We start from the raw sequence: 14,138 nt of genomic DNA, 5'->3' as shown, positions 1-14,138 counted from the left end.
ATCCTGCCAGAAAGGTCCCCAGAGGACATCCCCTGACGCTGTGCCCCCTCTAGATGCCACCTGCCTTCTCCCCCTCCTCACCTCCCACTTGCCTCCAGCCCCCTGCCTTTGAGCTCCTCCTCCCTCCCCACTTCCACCCCAGCCTCACCCCTGCCCTGACTCTGCTCTTTCCAAGGTCACTTGGCTCCCTCACTGCCAAATCCAACAACCACTTTGCAGTGCTCCCGGAGCCTTTGGACCTCTTTCTTTAAAAAAAAAAAAAAAAAAATACTTTTTAAAATTTATTTGGCTATGCTGGGACTAGTTGTCACATGTGGAATCTAGTTGCAGCATGTGAGATCTAGTTCCCTGACCAAGGATTGAACTTGGGCCCCCTGCATTGGGAGCGTAGACTCTTAACCCCTGGACCTCCTTCTTGAATCGCTCTTTTCCTGCAAAACCAGGCTCTCCTTCCTCCCTGCTGGCAGTGACTCCCAGGCCCTGCTGTGGGAGACTTTTCCCCCAGCTCCACCCCCGGTCCCTTCCTCAGCCCTCTTCCCTTCTCACTTTGTGGCAAGCTCCCGGCCCTGCCACTGCCCCCGGCCTCTCAGCTGAGGGCTTCCTCTCCTGCATCTGTGCTGCCCTCTCTCAGAGCCGCACCCTGACCTCCCCCTCCCAGAATGTAACACAGCTCCGCTAACCTTGAAGGAGCCAAAACAGAGCCCAGCATTCCCAAGACTGCAGCTCACAGCCTTCCCCCGCTAACCTGAAGCTTTCCGTGCTCCCCAAGCCCAGGAGGGGCACCGCTGTCCAGACACTTGTGCCCTCGGAAAACAGTCGTCTTCAGCTCTTCCCCACTCCCCATCGCCCTCTGATGTGTTACCGAGGTCTGGCCAGTTTGCTGCAGGAAGATGGGGCACAAGGAGACGGTCATGTCCCAGGCTTGGGTGAGCCTCTAGGTCAGAACACCAAGTGAGTGTCCTTGGCTTTGTGCGGGGAAAGAATAAAGAGAGCCCCCGGTAAAGTGAAAGTAGGTTTACTGAGAGAGGTACACATTCCATCTGGAGTAGGAAATGGCAACCCACTCCAGTATTCTTCCCTGAAAAATCCCATGGACAGAGGAAACTGGTGGGCTACAGTCCATGGGATATGGTTGGACACGACTCAGCGACTGAGCACGCACGCATGCACACATTCCCTAGGCAGCATGCGGTCTGGTCTGCCTGGTCTGTCTCAGAAGGTGAGAGTGGCGTCAGGGCAGGGGTCAGGTGGGAAAATGAGAGCTCCCCCAAATCTGGGGTGCTTAGTTTTAGCTGGGTAATTCCACAGGCTAACGAGTGGGAGGGTTACTCCGACTGTTCCGGGGGAAGGGGTGGAGATTTCCAGGAACTGGACTACCCGCCCACTTCACAGCTTGGGTGAGTCTGTCATGTGGCATATGCTAACCTATCTCAATGAGTGAGCTGTATTGTGAGGCTGCAGGTCGACTGCAAGTTAGTTAAATCCTCTGCCATCTTGAGTCTAGTTGGTTCTAACCAGCTTTTGTTGTATCCTCAGTGGCTATGTCATCTTTTTAATGGTTGTGCCCTGTTCCCTTCCCTCTTGTCTCCAGTTGATCTTATAAGTGTCCATTGCCATGGCCACGGCCCTGGTCTGACAAACATCACTTTTACACGTAGACTCCTGCATTAGCCTCTGGTATCCCTTGCAGCTAGAACGCCAACTTAAATGTACATTTGAATAAGTTGGGCCTTTTCAAAATCTTCTTGAGCAGGTCTAGTCCAGGCCAACTATATCAAAATACCTGGCTGTGGGAAGGAGACATAAGCATTTTTTTTTTTAAAAGTGATTCCAGTATGTAGTCAAGGTTAAGAACCACTGTAATAGTCTGTGAGCTGCAAATAACCTACGTCTGGGGGTCAAGTTAATTTAAATCGTTGGTTCTTACACTTCAGTGGGCATCAGAATCACCTCACAAGCTTGTTAAAATACAGATTGCTGAGACTTGCCTTGTGGTCCAGTGGTGAAGACGCCACAGTCTCAATGCAGGGGGTCCCGGGTTTGATTCCTGGTCGGGGAACTAGATCCCACATGCCACAGCAAAAAAGATCCCATATATGGTGACTAAGATCCAGCACAGCTAAATAAAAACCAAAAATAAGTATTAAAAAAATAAACAGCTTGCAGGGCCTCCACCTCTGGAGTGTCTGAGTCAGCAGACGGCGGGGTGAAGTCTAAGAATCTGCATTTCTAATGATGCTGGTCCATGGCCCACACCACTACTTAAATGATGAGGAAATATATCATTTTACCTGACAGACAGGCCGGGGGAGGGAGGGAGGCACCAAGCAAGGCCAGGTGGATCTTCAATTGCAAAATGAAGTTGGGCTTCCATTGCTTCTCTGGCTCTTGCTCACCTCTGATGAGACCAGGTTTCCAGCAGATGTTCAAGGTGCCTTGTGACTGACCCTGCTACCCCTCCAGCCATACCTTTGCTCAAGCCTTCCTTTCCCTCCGAGAATTCCCTTTTATCCTGTTTCACCTGTTCTAAATGCCCACCCTGAAGGCACAGCTGAATTTCACTGCCCTTCTGAACCCATCAGCTGGTCTCCCTCCCTGATCTGCCCGGTTTCCCCCATTCTGCTTTCTGTCACCAGTTGTCCTTCTGAGGGTTGGTTTTGGATTCCAGTTGGGCTGTAGGACACTTGGGTGTAAAAGCAAGGCCGTTACCACAGCTCCGTGGCAAGGTCGGATGGATAAGGATCTCGGAGTGTAGCAGACGCTAGTTGGACTCTGGGTTTGATTCCTGGCTTCCTTGTTGATGTGGGTGGGGTAAGTTACTTGACCAGAGTCTAGGGGTTTTTTTGGGGGTCTGGTTAAAGTTATTTCATAGCATCATCTATCTTAAAGGATCAACTGAGTTCATGATGTCAAAGAATCCTGTACTCTCAACTGAACCAGAGCCCTATTCCTGCTTCTCCTTGTCCCCCACATCAATAGTGTCGCAGACATGCGTGTGTCCCCAGGTTCACTTTTCCTCTGTGTCACCTCTGGAAAATCACCTAGTGAGCATCTCTGAGAGCATCAGGCCCCTAATCGGTGGGATGGGAATGTGAGAAGACTCAAAGAAATGCAAGCTCCTGGATCAACAAACGTCATCGGCAAAATGCTTGGTGAATGAAATTCTTAAAAGTACTGTGTTGTCTCTAAGTGGTGAAGAAAGTGGCTCAGGATTGGGCCTTCGGTTCTAAACAGCAAATTAAGGAGGAAAGGCCCCAGAATGCTCTGGACACCCCCCTTCTGGCCCTCCCTACCCCACTGCCCACAGCTGAGTCAATGCTAGTCTCCCCTTCTCCCCTCACCAAGGACAAAAGGGAAGGAAGTGAGGCCACTTCATTTGCTCTCTGAGTGGGTCTGTTTCCTCACCCGAGGTTGTGGGTGAGCCTGTCTGTCCTCTAGTCTCTGCAGCAGCCTCTTTGCTCGGAGGGTCCTTCTAGAGCCAAAGGGCCCACGCTGCCAGGAGAAGCTCCCTGGTGGCCAGGGAAACGTTTGAATCTGGCAGCCCCAACTCTGGTACTTCCACTTGTTCTGGGTTGTGGGATTGGGAGACCCATGGAGCACGTTTGTTTCTGGGAACATTCCCTCTACAGCTAAGTGGGTCTGGTCTATCATTAGTATTTCAAAATATCTTTTTTTTTTGGTGACTAAATTCTGCCAACTTCCTAGTTTTTGATATTGCACTATAGTTACGTTGCCATTGGGGGAATCTGGGGGAAGAGTCCAAGGACTTTCCTGTTCTTTTTTTTTTCCAGCTTCTTTTGAATCTATAATTCAAAATTTAAAGTGTGTTCTTAAAAATATTTTCAGGGACTTCCCTGGTGGTCCAGTGGCTAAGACTCCACACTCCTAATGAAAGAAGCCTGGGTTCGATCCCTGGTCAGGCAAGTAGATCCCACATGGTGCAATTAAAGATCCCCCATGCTGCAAATAAGACATGGAGCAGCCAAATTAAAAAAAAAAAAATCTTTTCAGCTTCCTTCCTACCATCAGGCCACCCCTGAGTCCAGGCTCTTCTCACCTCCGTCTTGGACTCTTGCAACCACCTCTTGACTTTCTTTCTGTCTTTGTTTGGTCTTGGCACGCACTAGTCCATCCATAGAATCTCCAAGATACCAATTTTGATCTATCTCACCCTGAAATGACTAGTAGAGGCTATCGTTTGCTGGGCTGAACTAGCCCTCAAGGCTCTCAGACACCTTTCCAATCTTGTTCAATTGCCGAGTTGTGTCCGACTCTTTTGCAACCCCACAGACTGTAGCCCGCCAGACTCCTCTGTCCATGGGATTTCCCAGGCAAGAATACTTAAGTGGATTGCCATTTCCTTTTCCAGGGGATCTTACCGACCCAGGGATCAAACCTGCATCTCCTGCATTGGCAGGCAGATTCTTTACTACTGAGCCACCTGGGAAACTTCCAATTTTACCTGCTACTTTTTTTTTCTTGCCTGCACCGCCTGGTTTGCCAGATCTTAGTTACCAGACCAGGGATCCAATCCATGACCCCTGCGATGGAAATGTGAAGGCTTTAACCACTGGCCTGCCAGGGAATTCCCTTACCGGCTTTTTATTTTACTCATACCCTGCCTCCACACAGCATCCTCCTGCTCAAGTCTTTGCTGAGGCTGTCCCACCCACTAATTCCAGAACTACCCTTTCCCTTCTCCAAGAACAGTAAAAATCCATCTGAATTTCCCAATACTAAGACTTTCCCACCTGTTGAACCTGTTGAATTGGACCCTTGCCTCCTTGAAATGATCCAGTGTGAAGACGGCTGGAATAATGCCTTTACTAACGTAAAGTCGGAGAAGGCAATGGCAAGCCACTGCAGTACTGTTGCCTAGAAAATCCCATGGATGGAGGAGCCTGGTAGGCTGCAGTCCGTGGGGTCGCTAAGGGTCGGACATGACTGAGCGACTTCACTTTCACTTTTCACTTTCACACATTGGAGAGGGAAATGGCAACCGCTCCGGTGTTCTTGCCTGGAGAATCCCAGGGACGGGGGAGCCTGGTGGGCTTCGGTCTATGGGGTCACACAGAGTCGGACACGACTGAAGTGACTTAGCAGCAGCAACGTAAAGCAGTCAAGGGAAGGCCTGAGCCTGGACTACGTGGACTACATCACTTTCCCAGCAACGCTTCCGCGGCCACACAGCCTCAATGGCCAGGCCCCGTCCTTCCGGGGGCCCAACGCTCACGGCCCCGCCCCTGGAGATTCACCGACGGCAAGGCCACGCCCCCCGGGCGCACCAACGGCCAGGCCACGCCCCTCGGGACGCACCAACGGCCGGGCCCCGCCCCGCGTGCGTGCGCGGCCCCGCGGAGACGTGCAGGGGTCCGCCAGGCCCGAGGCTGAGGTGGCAGTGGCCCTGCTGACATGGAGCTCCCGCAGATGCCGGAGCTGATGGGCCTGTCGCTGTTGCTCGGGCTGCTGGCCCTCGTGGCGACGGCGGCGGTAGCGCGGGGCTGGCTGCGCGCGGAGGAGGAGACGAGCGGCCGGCCCGCCGGTGAGTGTGGCGGGGACGGGTAGGGGCGACCCGCGAGACCTCGCTCCCCGGCCCTCCTCGGGGGCCCGACCCACCGCTCGGGCCTGAGGGGGTGTCAGTGACCCGCCCTCCCCGCCTCAGTTTCTCCTCTTATGACACGAGTTTCCCTTCCCGAGAGTAGGCCGCCTTGCCCGGCCCGTCGCCCCCGTTTGGGACGATCTGTTAGAACCTGGGTCCCACGCGGCTGTGCGCGCTCTCCGTGGCCGAGACCAAGCCGCCTTCCCTCGGAGCACAGCTGAGAGGCCGCTCGGAAACTCTCCCGCGCGCTCCTTGTTCGTTATTTTATGAAAACGGGGAGGAAGGGACAGAGACATCCATTTGTGAACGCTCCGGTCTACCGACGTACAGCGTTAATGAATACCTACTACCTCCTGTTGGCTTTGGGGTCTTTTCCTTTGGGGAGTCCAATGTCGGGTAAAAGAACTTCTGAAAATGTAAGTGAAAAATATAGTGTCGTGGGTTTCATAGAAAGAGCAGTATTAGAATACTAGTACTAGCTTAGTACTAGTACTCCCACGGGTGGGAGTGGTCAGCCCCGCTTTTGTCGGTGGCGGGCGGGGTGCAGGTGGGGTCTTCAAGGACCGATGTGTAAGGGTTTGCCAGGACGTCCAAGAGGAGAATACTCCAGGCAGTAGCAACGTGCAGAAAGCCAAGGAGTCCTGAAACAGCGTTTGGTTTGACTGATGTGAGAGGAGAGGAGTGGGCTTGTTAGACAAGACTGGAGACGCAAGCAGAGGGCAGATTTGCCTTTGTGTTTTTTTTTTTTGTTTGTTTGTTTGTTTTTTAAATACTTTATATGGTAAAAAGACAGCAAAAATATTTTTTGTTCAAAGAGGAAAAAATATACTGCTATGGCCACGGTTCTAAGGATGATTTAAGTAGTCTCTGGCTCCTCAACTGTGCACTGTAGTGTAGGCTGACTTCAACCACGGCTGCTCCAGCTTCAGTCATTTATCAGAGCTAAAATCATACTGTAAAGATACATGAAGAAACAGAGCAGGTGGAAACCAAGTTTGATCATAGCTTATTTCGTGTGTGACTTCAGCTGCCCTCGATTGTGTATTTCTGTTGGATCAAATACTCCCATGTTACCACTTGGCACCATAATGTACCGATATATATTCCAGGCGGCAACAGGCAAGTTGAGAAGGAAGATGAACCAGTGCAATGAAATGAGCATTAGTACAGTGACAAGAGTATGGCCAACCAATTCTGGAATTACCCACTTATTTAATTTTGAGCAACATGATCGAGCATTAATATAATCACATTCTAAATCAGACAAGGTAATTGTGAAGTACACCGAAAGGAAGATGAGCGCGCAACAGTCGAGGATAGAGAAGACGAACACCACCGCCTCCATCCTCCGCCACCGCCGCAGCCACTGCTGCCGCGCCGCTTCTTCCAGATTTGCCTTTGTAGCAGTGGCCTCCAGAGTTTTCTTCCTGTAGGAATTGAGGAGCATCTGTAGTGATCTGACACGCGCCTGCTTTGCACCTGTCCTGATTCTCAATTAAATTAGATATTTTATACAAAAATGACTGGCACCCTTTTCAGCACAGGGGACGTGCTCGACACATGTTGACTACCTCTCATTGCCGGGTTTTCTCTGGGATTCCCTCTGAGCCTTTTTAAGTGCTTGTTTTGGGTTCTATGCTTGTCATTTTGTATATATTATCTCACCCAACTCTCAACTTTTCTTTTAGAAAAGCCAAGATCCAGAGCAATTAAGTAACTTAACCTGAGACCAGCGCCAGCAGCTTCTGTAGTGCACATTATCCCTCACTTAGGTCTGATTAAGAATCTGCTCTCCACTGGCCTTTCTGTGAACCCACTGAGCTGCGCCTGCCCAGAGAGGGCGCCTTCTCTAATGTGCAGTGAGGTGCTATATGGTTATGTTACATACACTAATAGCAAGCAGCCTCCCCAGGATCACTCAGTGATAGAGACATAGTCCACACCCAGGTCTGATTCCAAAGCTTCTGTTTTTTTTCCCTGTATCCCTCTCTCTTCTCGAGGACAGGGTCATCTCTTGTGCCTCTCCACTCAATGCCCGGCCAGTCATCATGAGTGCTCACTGAGCGAGTGAATGGATGGTTGACCTGGCCCTTCCTTATAGGCCAAAAAGCAAACGGATGTCCACCTGACAAGTCCTTGAAATCCAAGAAGCAGAAACTGCAACAGCGGATTCGCAAGGAGAAGCCTCAGCAACACAACTTCACCCACCGCCTTCTGGCTGCATCATTGAAGGTACACGGGTACCCAGGCACAGCACGTATATATAAAGACTCACGGCCCCGCAGACTTCTCCTTTGTAGGATTCTGTGCATGTTACAGACTCTTCTGCCTCTGACCCAGATCAGGGGGGACGCCCTGTCCCATCTCTTCTCCTGACATCCCATCAGCAGCTTGCTGTTGATCTAAGCAACAGGGCCCCTGAGTCATGGTTGCACGGGTTTCCGCATTTGCCCAGGGGGTTCCCGTTCATACCTGCTGCTGCCCTTGCCCTAGAGCCACAGTGGGAACATCACTTGCATGGACTTCAGCAGCAATGGCAAGTACCTGGCTACCTGTGCAGACGACCGTACCGTCCGCATCTGGAGCGCAAAGGACTTCCTGCAGCGGGAGCACCGCAGCATGCGAGCCAACGTGGACCTGGACCATGCCACCCTGGTGCGCTTCAGCCCTGACTGCAGGTGGGACAGGATGGAGCCCCAGGAGTGCCTGCAGAAGCCCTGACCCAGGCCCCGGTCCTTCCCATACCTGGTTTGGCATAGTGAGGGGGGACCCAGGGTCTTCCTTGTGGTGGCAGAAGGGAACATCCAGACAGCTTGAACACTGTCTGAGGCTCCCTGGAGGGTTATGCAGCTACCTAACAAGGAAGTAGCAGAGAAGACAATGGCAACCTACTCTTGCCTGGGAAATCCCATGGACAGAGGAGCCTGGTAGGCTACAGTCCATGGAGTCTCGAAGAGTTGGACATGACTGACGTGACTTAACAGCAGCAGCAGCAACAAGGAAGTAGAGTGGGGAAAAATCTGTTCCTATTTGGGAAGCACCAAAGCCTGACTGATTTCCAGATTAGTCTTGGAAGCTCTCATGGTTTTCTACACCCTAGAGAGAAGCTAAAGGAGCCAGAACTATGAGAATCCTAACCTTCTAAGGAGTTTTAAGAGATTCTGAATTAAGGGTTGTGAGGTTGGACTATAGGTCCTTAAAGGAGATCTTGATTTTCCTTAAAGTCTGCCTAGCGTAGGACCTCACACACACGTCTCTGTGTCTGAAGGAGTGAGAGATTTGTCTGCTCCCTGTTTCTAGAGCATTCATTGTCTGGCTGGCTAATGGAGACACCCTCCGTGTCTTCAAGATGATGAAGCGAGACGATGGGGGCTATACTTTCACAGCCACCCCGGAGGACTTTCCTAAAAAGCACAAGGCACCCATTGTCAATATTGGCATCGCTGACACAGGTGAGAGGCATTCAGAGGATGGAGCTTGCCCCAGGCAAGAGGGAATGGACTACTATATTCACTGAATGAGTGAATGCAGCCTGAGAGGTATGCTCAGTTCTGGTGTGACAAAAGGGACCTTGTCTGGGCTCCCCTGGAGTCCTGGGAACCACAGCAAGTCCCCAGGAGAGGCAGGTAATCGCCACAGTCTTCAGTCACATCCTTATCTGTGGCGACCTTTGGCGTGGGAGGGGAGCATGATACGAAGGGCAGCAGAGGCCTTCATAAGTCAGCGGATCAGGTCATTGACCTCAGCTCGTGTTACGGCCCCTCACCCCCAGGGAAGTTCATCATGACTGCTTCCAGTGACACGACCATTCTCATTTGGAATCTGAAAGGCCAGGTGCTATCCACCATCAACACGAACCACATGAACAATACATATGCTGCTATATCCCCTTGTAGCAGGTAAGGAAGAGGGGACTCTGGCATTGGATGTGGGCTGAGGTTGGAGCTGGGGGCTGGGGTGGAGAGAGAGTAGAGAGCCAGCTTCGAGTAGCAGAAGGAGCACGCATGTGAAATCAGGACACCGAGATTCAAGTCCTGAGTTTCTACTTCCTTATTTAAAGCATATAAAAGGTTGGGGCGGGGGTACTATGTATCTTATAGCTGTGAGGATGAACTGAGGTCATGTATAAAAGCACCTTTAAAAGACAGTGTTATTTAGATACAAGATTATGAACTTTCTCAGGAAAGGAGATTAGTGGATCTGCAGAAAAAGCTGCCCTTAAAATTAAGTTTTAAGGGAACCTGGGTTGTCTGGCAGGTTTGTAGCCTCATGTGGCTTCACCCCAGATGTAAAAGTTTGGGAAGTCTGCTTTGGGAAGAAAGGGGACTTTCAGGAGGTTGTGCGAGCCTTTGAACTGAAGGGCCACTCTGCAGCTGTGCACTTCTTCGCTTTCTCCAATGACTCCCGGAGGTGAGTGAATCCTCTCTGATTTCTTACCAGTTTCTTACCAAGACTCCCAGCCCCTCTTGGCAACCAGGAACCTCTAGCCATTCTCTGCGGCAGCTGTGCGGTGGGTGGGTTATCTGGCCCTCAGCAGGAGGTAGACATAGCAGTGGAATTGGCTTCCCAGCTAGCGTCCCCAGGTGCTGTCCCAGCGCCCTCCCCTCCAGGGTGTGTGAGGCTAGAACCCTGACTTTCCATGTTGCAGGATGGCCTCTGTGTCCAAGGACGGCACGTGGAAACTGTGGGACACAGACGTGGAATACAAGAAGCAGCAGGACCCCTACTTGCTGAGGACAGGCCGCTTTGAAGAAGCAAGCACCATGCCGTGCTGCCTGGCGCTCTCCCCTGACGCCCAGGTCTTGGCCTTGGCCAGTGGCAGCAGTATTCATCTCTACAACACCCGGAGGGGTGAGAAGGAGGAGTTCTTCGAGCAGGTCCATGGGGAGTGTATCAGTGGCTTGTCCTTTGACATCACTGGTCGGCTTCTGGCCTCCTGTGGGGACCGAGCAGTGCGGCTCTTCCACAACACGCCTGGCTACCGGGCAGTGGTGGAGGAAATGCAGGCCCTCCTGAAGCGAGCCTCCAATGAAAGCACCCGCCAGAGGCTTCAGCAGCAGCTGACGCAGGCCCAGGAAGCCCTGAAGAACCTGGGGGCCTTGAAGAAATGACTGGGAAAAGGGACAGTAGGAAGGATCTGACCTGCTGCTGCCTCCACTGCTGCCGGTTCCCCAGTACTCCCCAGCTGGAAACCTTTTGAAAGGAGTGTCCTGATTTTCCTAATGGCAGCTTCTCTCTCCTTTTCCCCATTGAAACTACTCTGGCCTACTCAGATCTCTCTTTCTTCTTGCTGGTGGTGACTCCTGGCCTACTTGACGACCTCCCAGGCTAACGACCAAGGTGATTTTCTTTTTCCTGGGCCCAAGGAGTGGAGTCTGTCTTCACTAGGCACTGAGGAGAGTGGTAATTAGAAGAGAGAAAGCACATGGTCTTTGACCTTGGGACAACACAGCCTGCTATCCAAAGGAGCTTGTAATTGTGGAGGCAAAACCCAGGGAAGACCTGAGTGCTAACCAGCAGTCTTGCAGGGGTAGGAGACCAAGATTCCTTCCTATTCCAGAACTGGGGAGTGGCTCAGGGAAAGGCTGATCTTAACCTAGGCAAAGCGCCTAACTTCATCCAGAAGTAATAACGGGGTTTTATTCTGTGCCTCAGTTTTCTTATTTGTCAAATGGGGAATAATTATCTTTTGACCTCCTTCATAGATTTGGAAGAAAAGTGGAAAAGAGTCATAATCTGTTACTTGTTGTCCATATCATTTATTTAAAACTGGGACAAACAGGGCAGTTTGAATCTCTTGGGAAAGCTAAGTTTTTGGGATTTGATTGATTGTACATTTCATATCTGCTTCTGCTTTAAGTTGGGTGGAGGAATCACAGAATCCCAAGGTAGGGCTCTTCTCTTCCAGGAGGTTATATCCTGCTTGAGGAGAACTTCTTTTCAGTTTATCCAACATTTGCGTGCCTATTCTGTGCCCAGTGCAGCACGACCACTGGAGACAAATACGAATAAGACATGATTTCTGCCCTCGAAGATGGCTGGTGGAAGAGAGCTGCATGTGTCTGTGAAGTGTTTTTTGTTGGTTTATTCACAGCTGGAGAAGGCTGTTTAAAAGTCAAGGCAAGAGAGAGGTCTGAAATCAGGACAGAGGCAATGACGTTGAAGGGATAGATTGAATAGATTGGGTATTTAGAAGTTCACATTTTTGGACTTTGAGGACTGCTTGGATGGAAGAGCTAAGGGAAATGAGGAATTTAGGAAGACTTGAGCCTCAGCAAAATTTATCCAAAATAAATTCTTCCCTCTCCCTAAAACTTGGGCCTCCCCTACTCACCCCCAAATAAACATGTGAACAAACCGCAGCCTTGGAGTCATCCTCAGTTGCTCCCTTTTCTTCACTCCCTCTGCCCTACTACACGACTGCCATCCACTCCACCAGAAAATTCTCTGGCTTACATGGCAGTAAATCCTGAATCTGTTACTCTCCATCTCTTCTGACACCATCCTGCTCCTAGCCACTGTCACCTACAGGGCCACTCTAATGTAGCCTCCTCATTGGCCTTCCTGCTTCCTGGCTTGCCTTGTTAAGTCACTCTTCTGCATAGCAGAGTGATCTCTGAAAACTAAAGCAGATCACATCACTCCAAAGTTAAAACCCTCCCAAGACTCCCCGTCACACTCGGAATAAAATCCAAAATTCTCACCGTGGCGTACAAGGTCCTGTGTATTCTGGGTTCTTCCTCCTCCTGTGATCTTGTTACCACTCTCCCAGCCGTGCCATTCCTCCAACCAAGCCAAGTTATTTCCAGCTTCAAAGGGGACTTGTGCCTCTGTTCTGCTTAGAAGCATTTTTTTCCCTTCTCTTGGCAGACTTGCCATGCTTGTCGTAATTCAATTCTCAGTTTCAATTACACTTTAGAGACCCTCCCTGACCACTCAATCTGAAGTAGCCCTTTCCACCAGTCATATCACATCCATCACATTAGCTCATTATATTTTAGTTTGCATTACTTAATGCTATCTGAAATTATCTCGTTTGGATATTTGCTGGCTTCAGGGGTGTCAGGTGGGTAATAGAAGTAGGCGAATTGGGCCACAGTTGTCTGGGTGAAAGATGGTAGGAAAGGGTGGGAACTGAAGTCATCTCTAGAGGGCCTGTGTCCTGGATTGGGCAGGGGTGGCTGCGACTTAATATTTAGGAATCCAGCAGAAGTTGCCCGTTTCAGAGAAGCCAGAAGTTGGCAGTTTATTATAAAAAGAAAAATGTAAGCACTGTAGGAACCAAAGAAGACGCTAATGGCAGGATGCAGCCCAGCAGTCACTCACTGGCAGCTTCTGGATTGCTCATTAAGCCACTGGAATGTGACAGGAATCCTTGTCTGATTTGCTCCGTATCCCACACACAGTAGCTGGAATAGAGTAAGTGCTCAATAAATGTTGAACTGGAACCAGGGCAGCTAACAGAAATCTCAGTGCCCTCTGTGTCCTGTGGTTTTGTGTTCCCAGTTAACACTGTGGTTTGCTGTTTCTAAGAATAGACTCATGACTGACAATGCTGTGCACCTGGGTCCTGGTGAAACTTTGCTTTTTGATTGTCAGAAGAATGAGACTGAAACACTTTGCATTTCTGCTTGGCTCTGGCTTTACTCTCGTTGCATATCCAGGAGGGGCAGTGGTCGCAGATGCTGAGGTACTGAAGTCAGAAGTCTTTGGTTCCAGTTTCAGCTGGGGTACTTATTGAACAGACACATCACTTCACTCTCTGAGTTTGTTTCCTCATCTGTAAAATGGGAATAAACGCGGCCCTGCATGCCTTGCCAGGGCTATGAATTTCTAATGAATGAAAACACTACAGAAGTGTCATTACGGAGATGTCCCGGGGACAGAAAGCAGCTCCTCTCACTAAAGATGAGGCTGCTTCCCTTGTCAGCATGGCGAAAGTTACCTGGATATTCATGTAGCCCAGAGGCCACTATGTTTTTTTTGATAAAAAATCCTTGTGTGTGAAGGCAGTGTTAATACTTTAACATTACTACTTCAATTTCTGTGGGTTTGAAAGTTTTCAGAATAAAAATTTGGGGAAATTAAAAAATGGTGATATATAGATTATTTTTATCAGTCATTAAAAATAAAAATACTTAAAGCACAAAAGTGCACATCTGAAGGTCTGTTGATAGTCTTCATCAATTTCAATTAAGGTAATAAGACTTGTCTTTAAAAGATGTTCTATAATTGGAGATTATAGCAGGTAAGTAGGAAACACATACTGTTGTGATGAGTTATCAGTGATGGTATGTTCTATCATAGACCCAACAGTGCCCCAAATTGGCCACGTGCCTAGAAATTTAGTAATTTGGGATTCACATTCTCTACAAAATTCCAGAAATATGAGTCTTCCAGATGAGCATGACTTGGTTTCAGCACACAGCTCTCAAGACTGAGGCCCCCTGATGACACAGGCTGGCACTGCAGAATCAGCCACAGACATAAACACAAACCCGGAACGCCTGTGAGACTGACTGAAGCTTCATCTCGTCAA

The 14,138-nt window shown here is 49.9% G+C and overlaps 1 protein-coding gene and 1 pseudogene across 3 annotated transcripts; one reads left to right on the top strand and one right to left on the bottom strand.

Moving 5' to 3' along the window:
- Positions 1 to 5,337: 5,337 nt before the first annotated feature.
- Positions 5,338 to 12,733, top strand: TBL2 (transducin beta like 2). Of its 3 annotated transcripts, XM_055410063.2 has the most exons (7): positions 5,338 to 5,542; positions 7,701 to 7,831; positions 8,093 to 8,277; positions 8,900 to 9,051; positions 9,372 to 9,498; positions 9,857 to 10,009; positions 10,248 to 12,733. In XM_055410063.2, the coding sequence occupies exons 1-7, from the start codon at positions 5,413 to 5,415 to the stop codon at positions 10,708 to 10,710; spliced, it is 1,341 nt and encodes a 446-aa protein (XP_055266038.1). In that variant the 5' UTR covers positions 5,338 to 5,412; the 3' UTR covers positions 10,711 to 12,733. The 3 variants fall into 3 exon arrangements, with proteins under 3 accessions (XP_055266038.1, XP_088689040.1, XP_088689039.1); XM_088832914.1 differs by lacking the exons at positions 7,701 to 7,831; positions 8,093 to 8,277 and having other exon boundaries at positions 5,419 to 5,542; XM_088832913.1 differs by lacking the exons at positions 5,338 to 5,542; positions 7,701 to 7,831 and having other exon boundaries at positions 8,118 to 8,254.
- LOC148773630 (protein cornichon homolog 4 pseudogene) lies at positions 6,395 to 6,944 on the bottom strand (annotated as a pseudogene).
- Positions 12,734 to 14,138: the final 1,405 nt, after the last annotated feature.

This window comes from Moschus berezovskii, chromosome 27 (assembly GCF_049115385.1).
Source record: "Moschus berezovskii isolate FMDL1 chromosome 27, NW_MosBer_1.0, whole genome shotgun sequence".
In the NCBI taxonomy this organism is placed as follows: domain Eukaryota; kingdom Metazoa; phylum Chordata; class Mammalia; order Artiodactyla; family Moschidae; genus Moschus; species Moschus berezovskii.
This window is presented reverse-complemented; position numbering and strand designations above follow the sequence as displayed.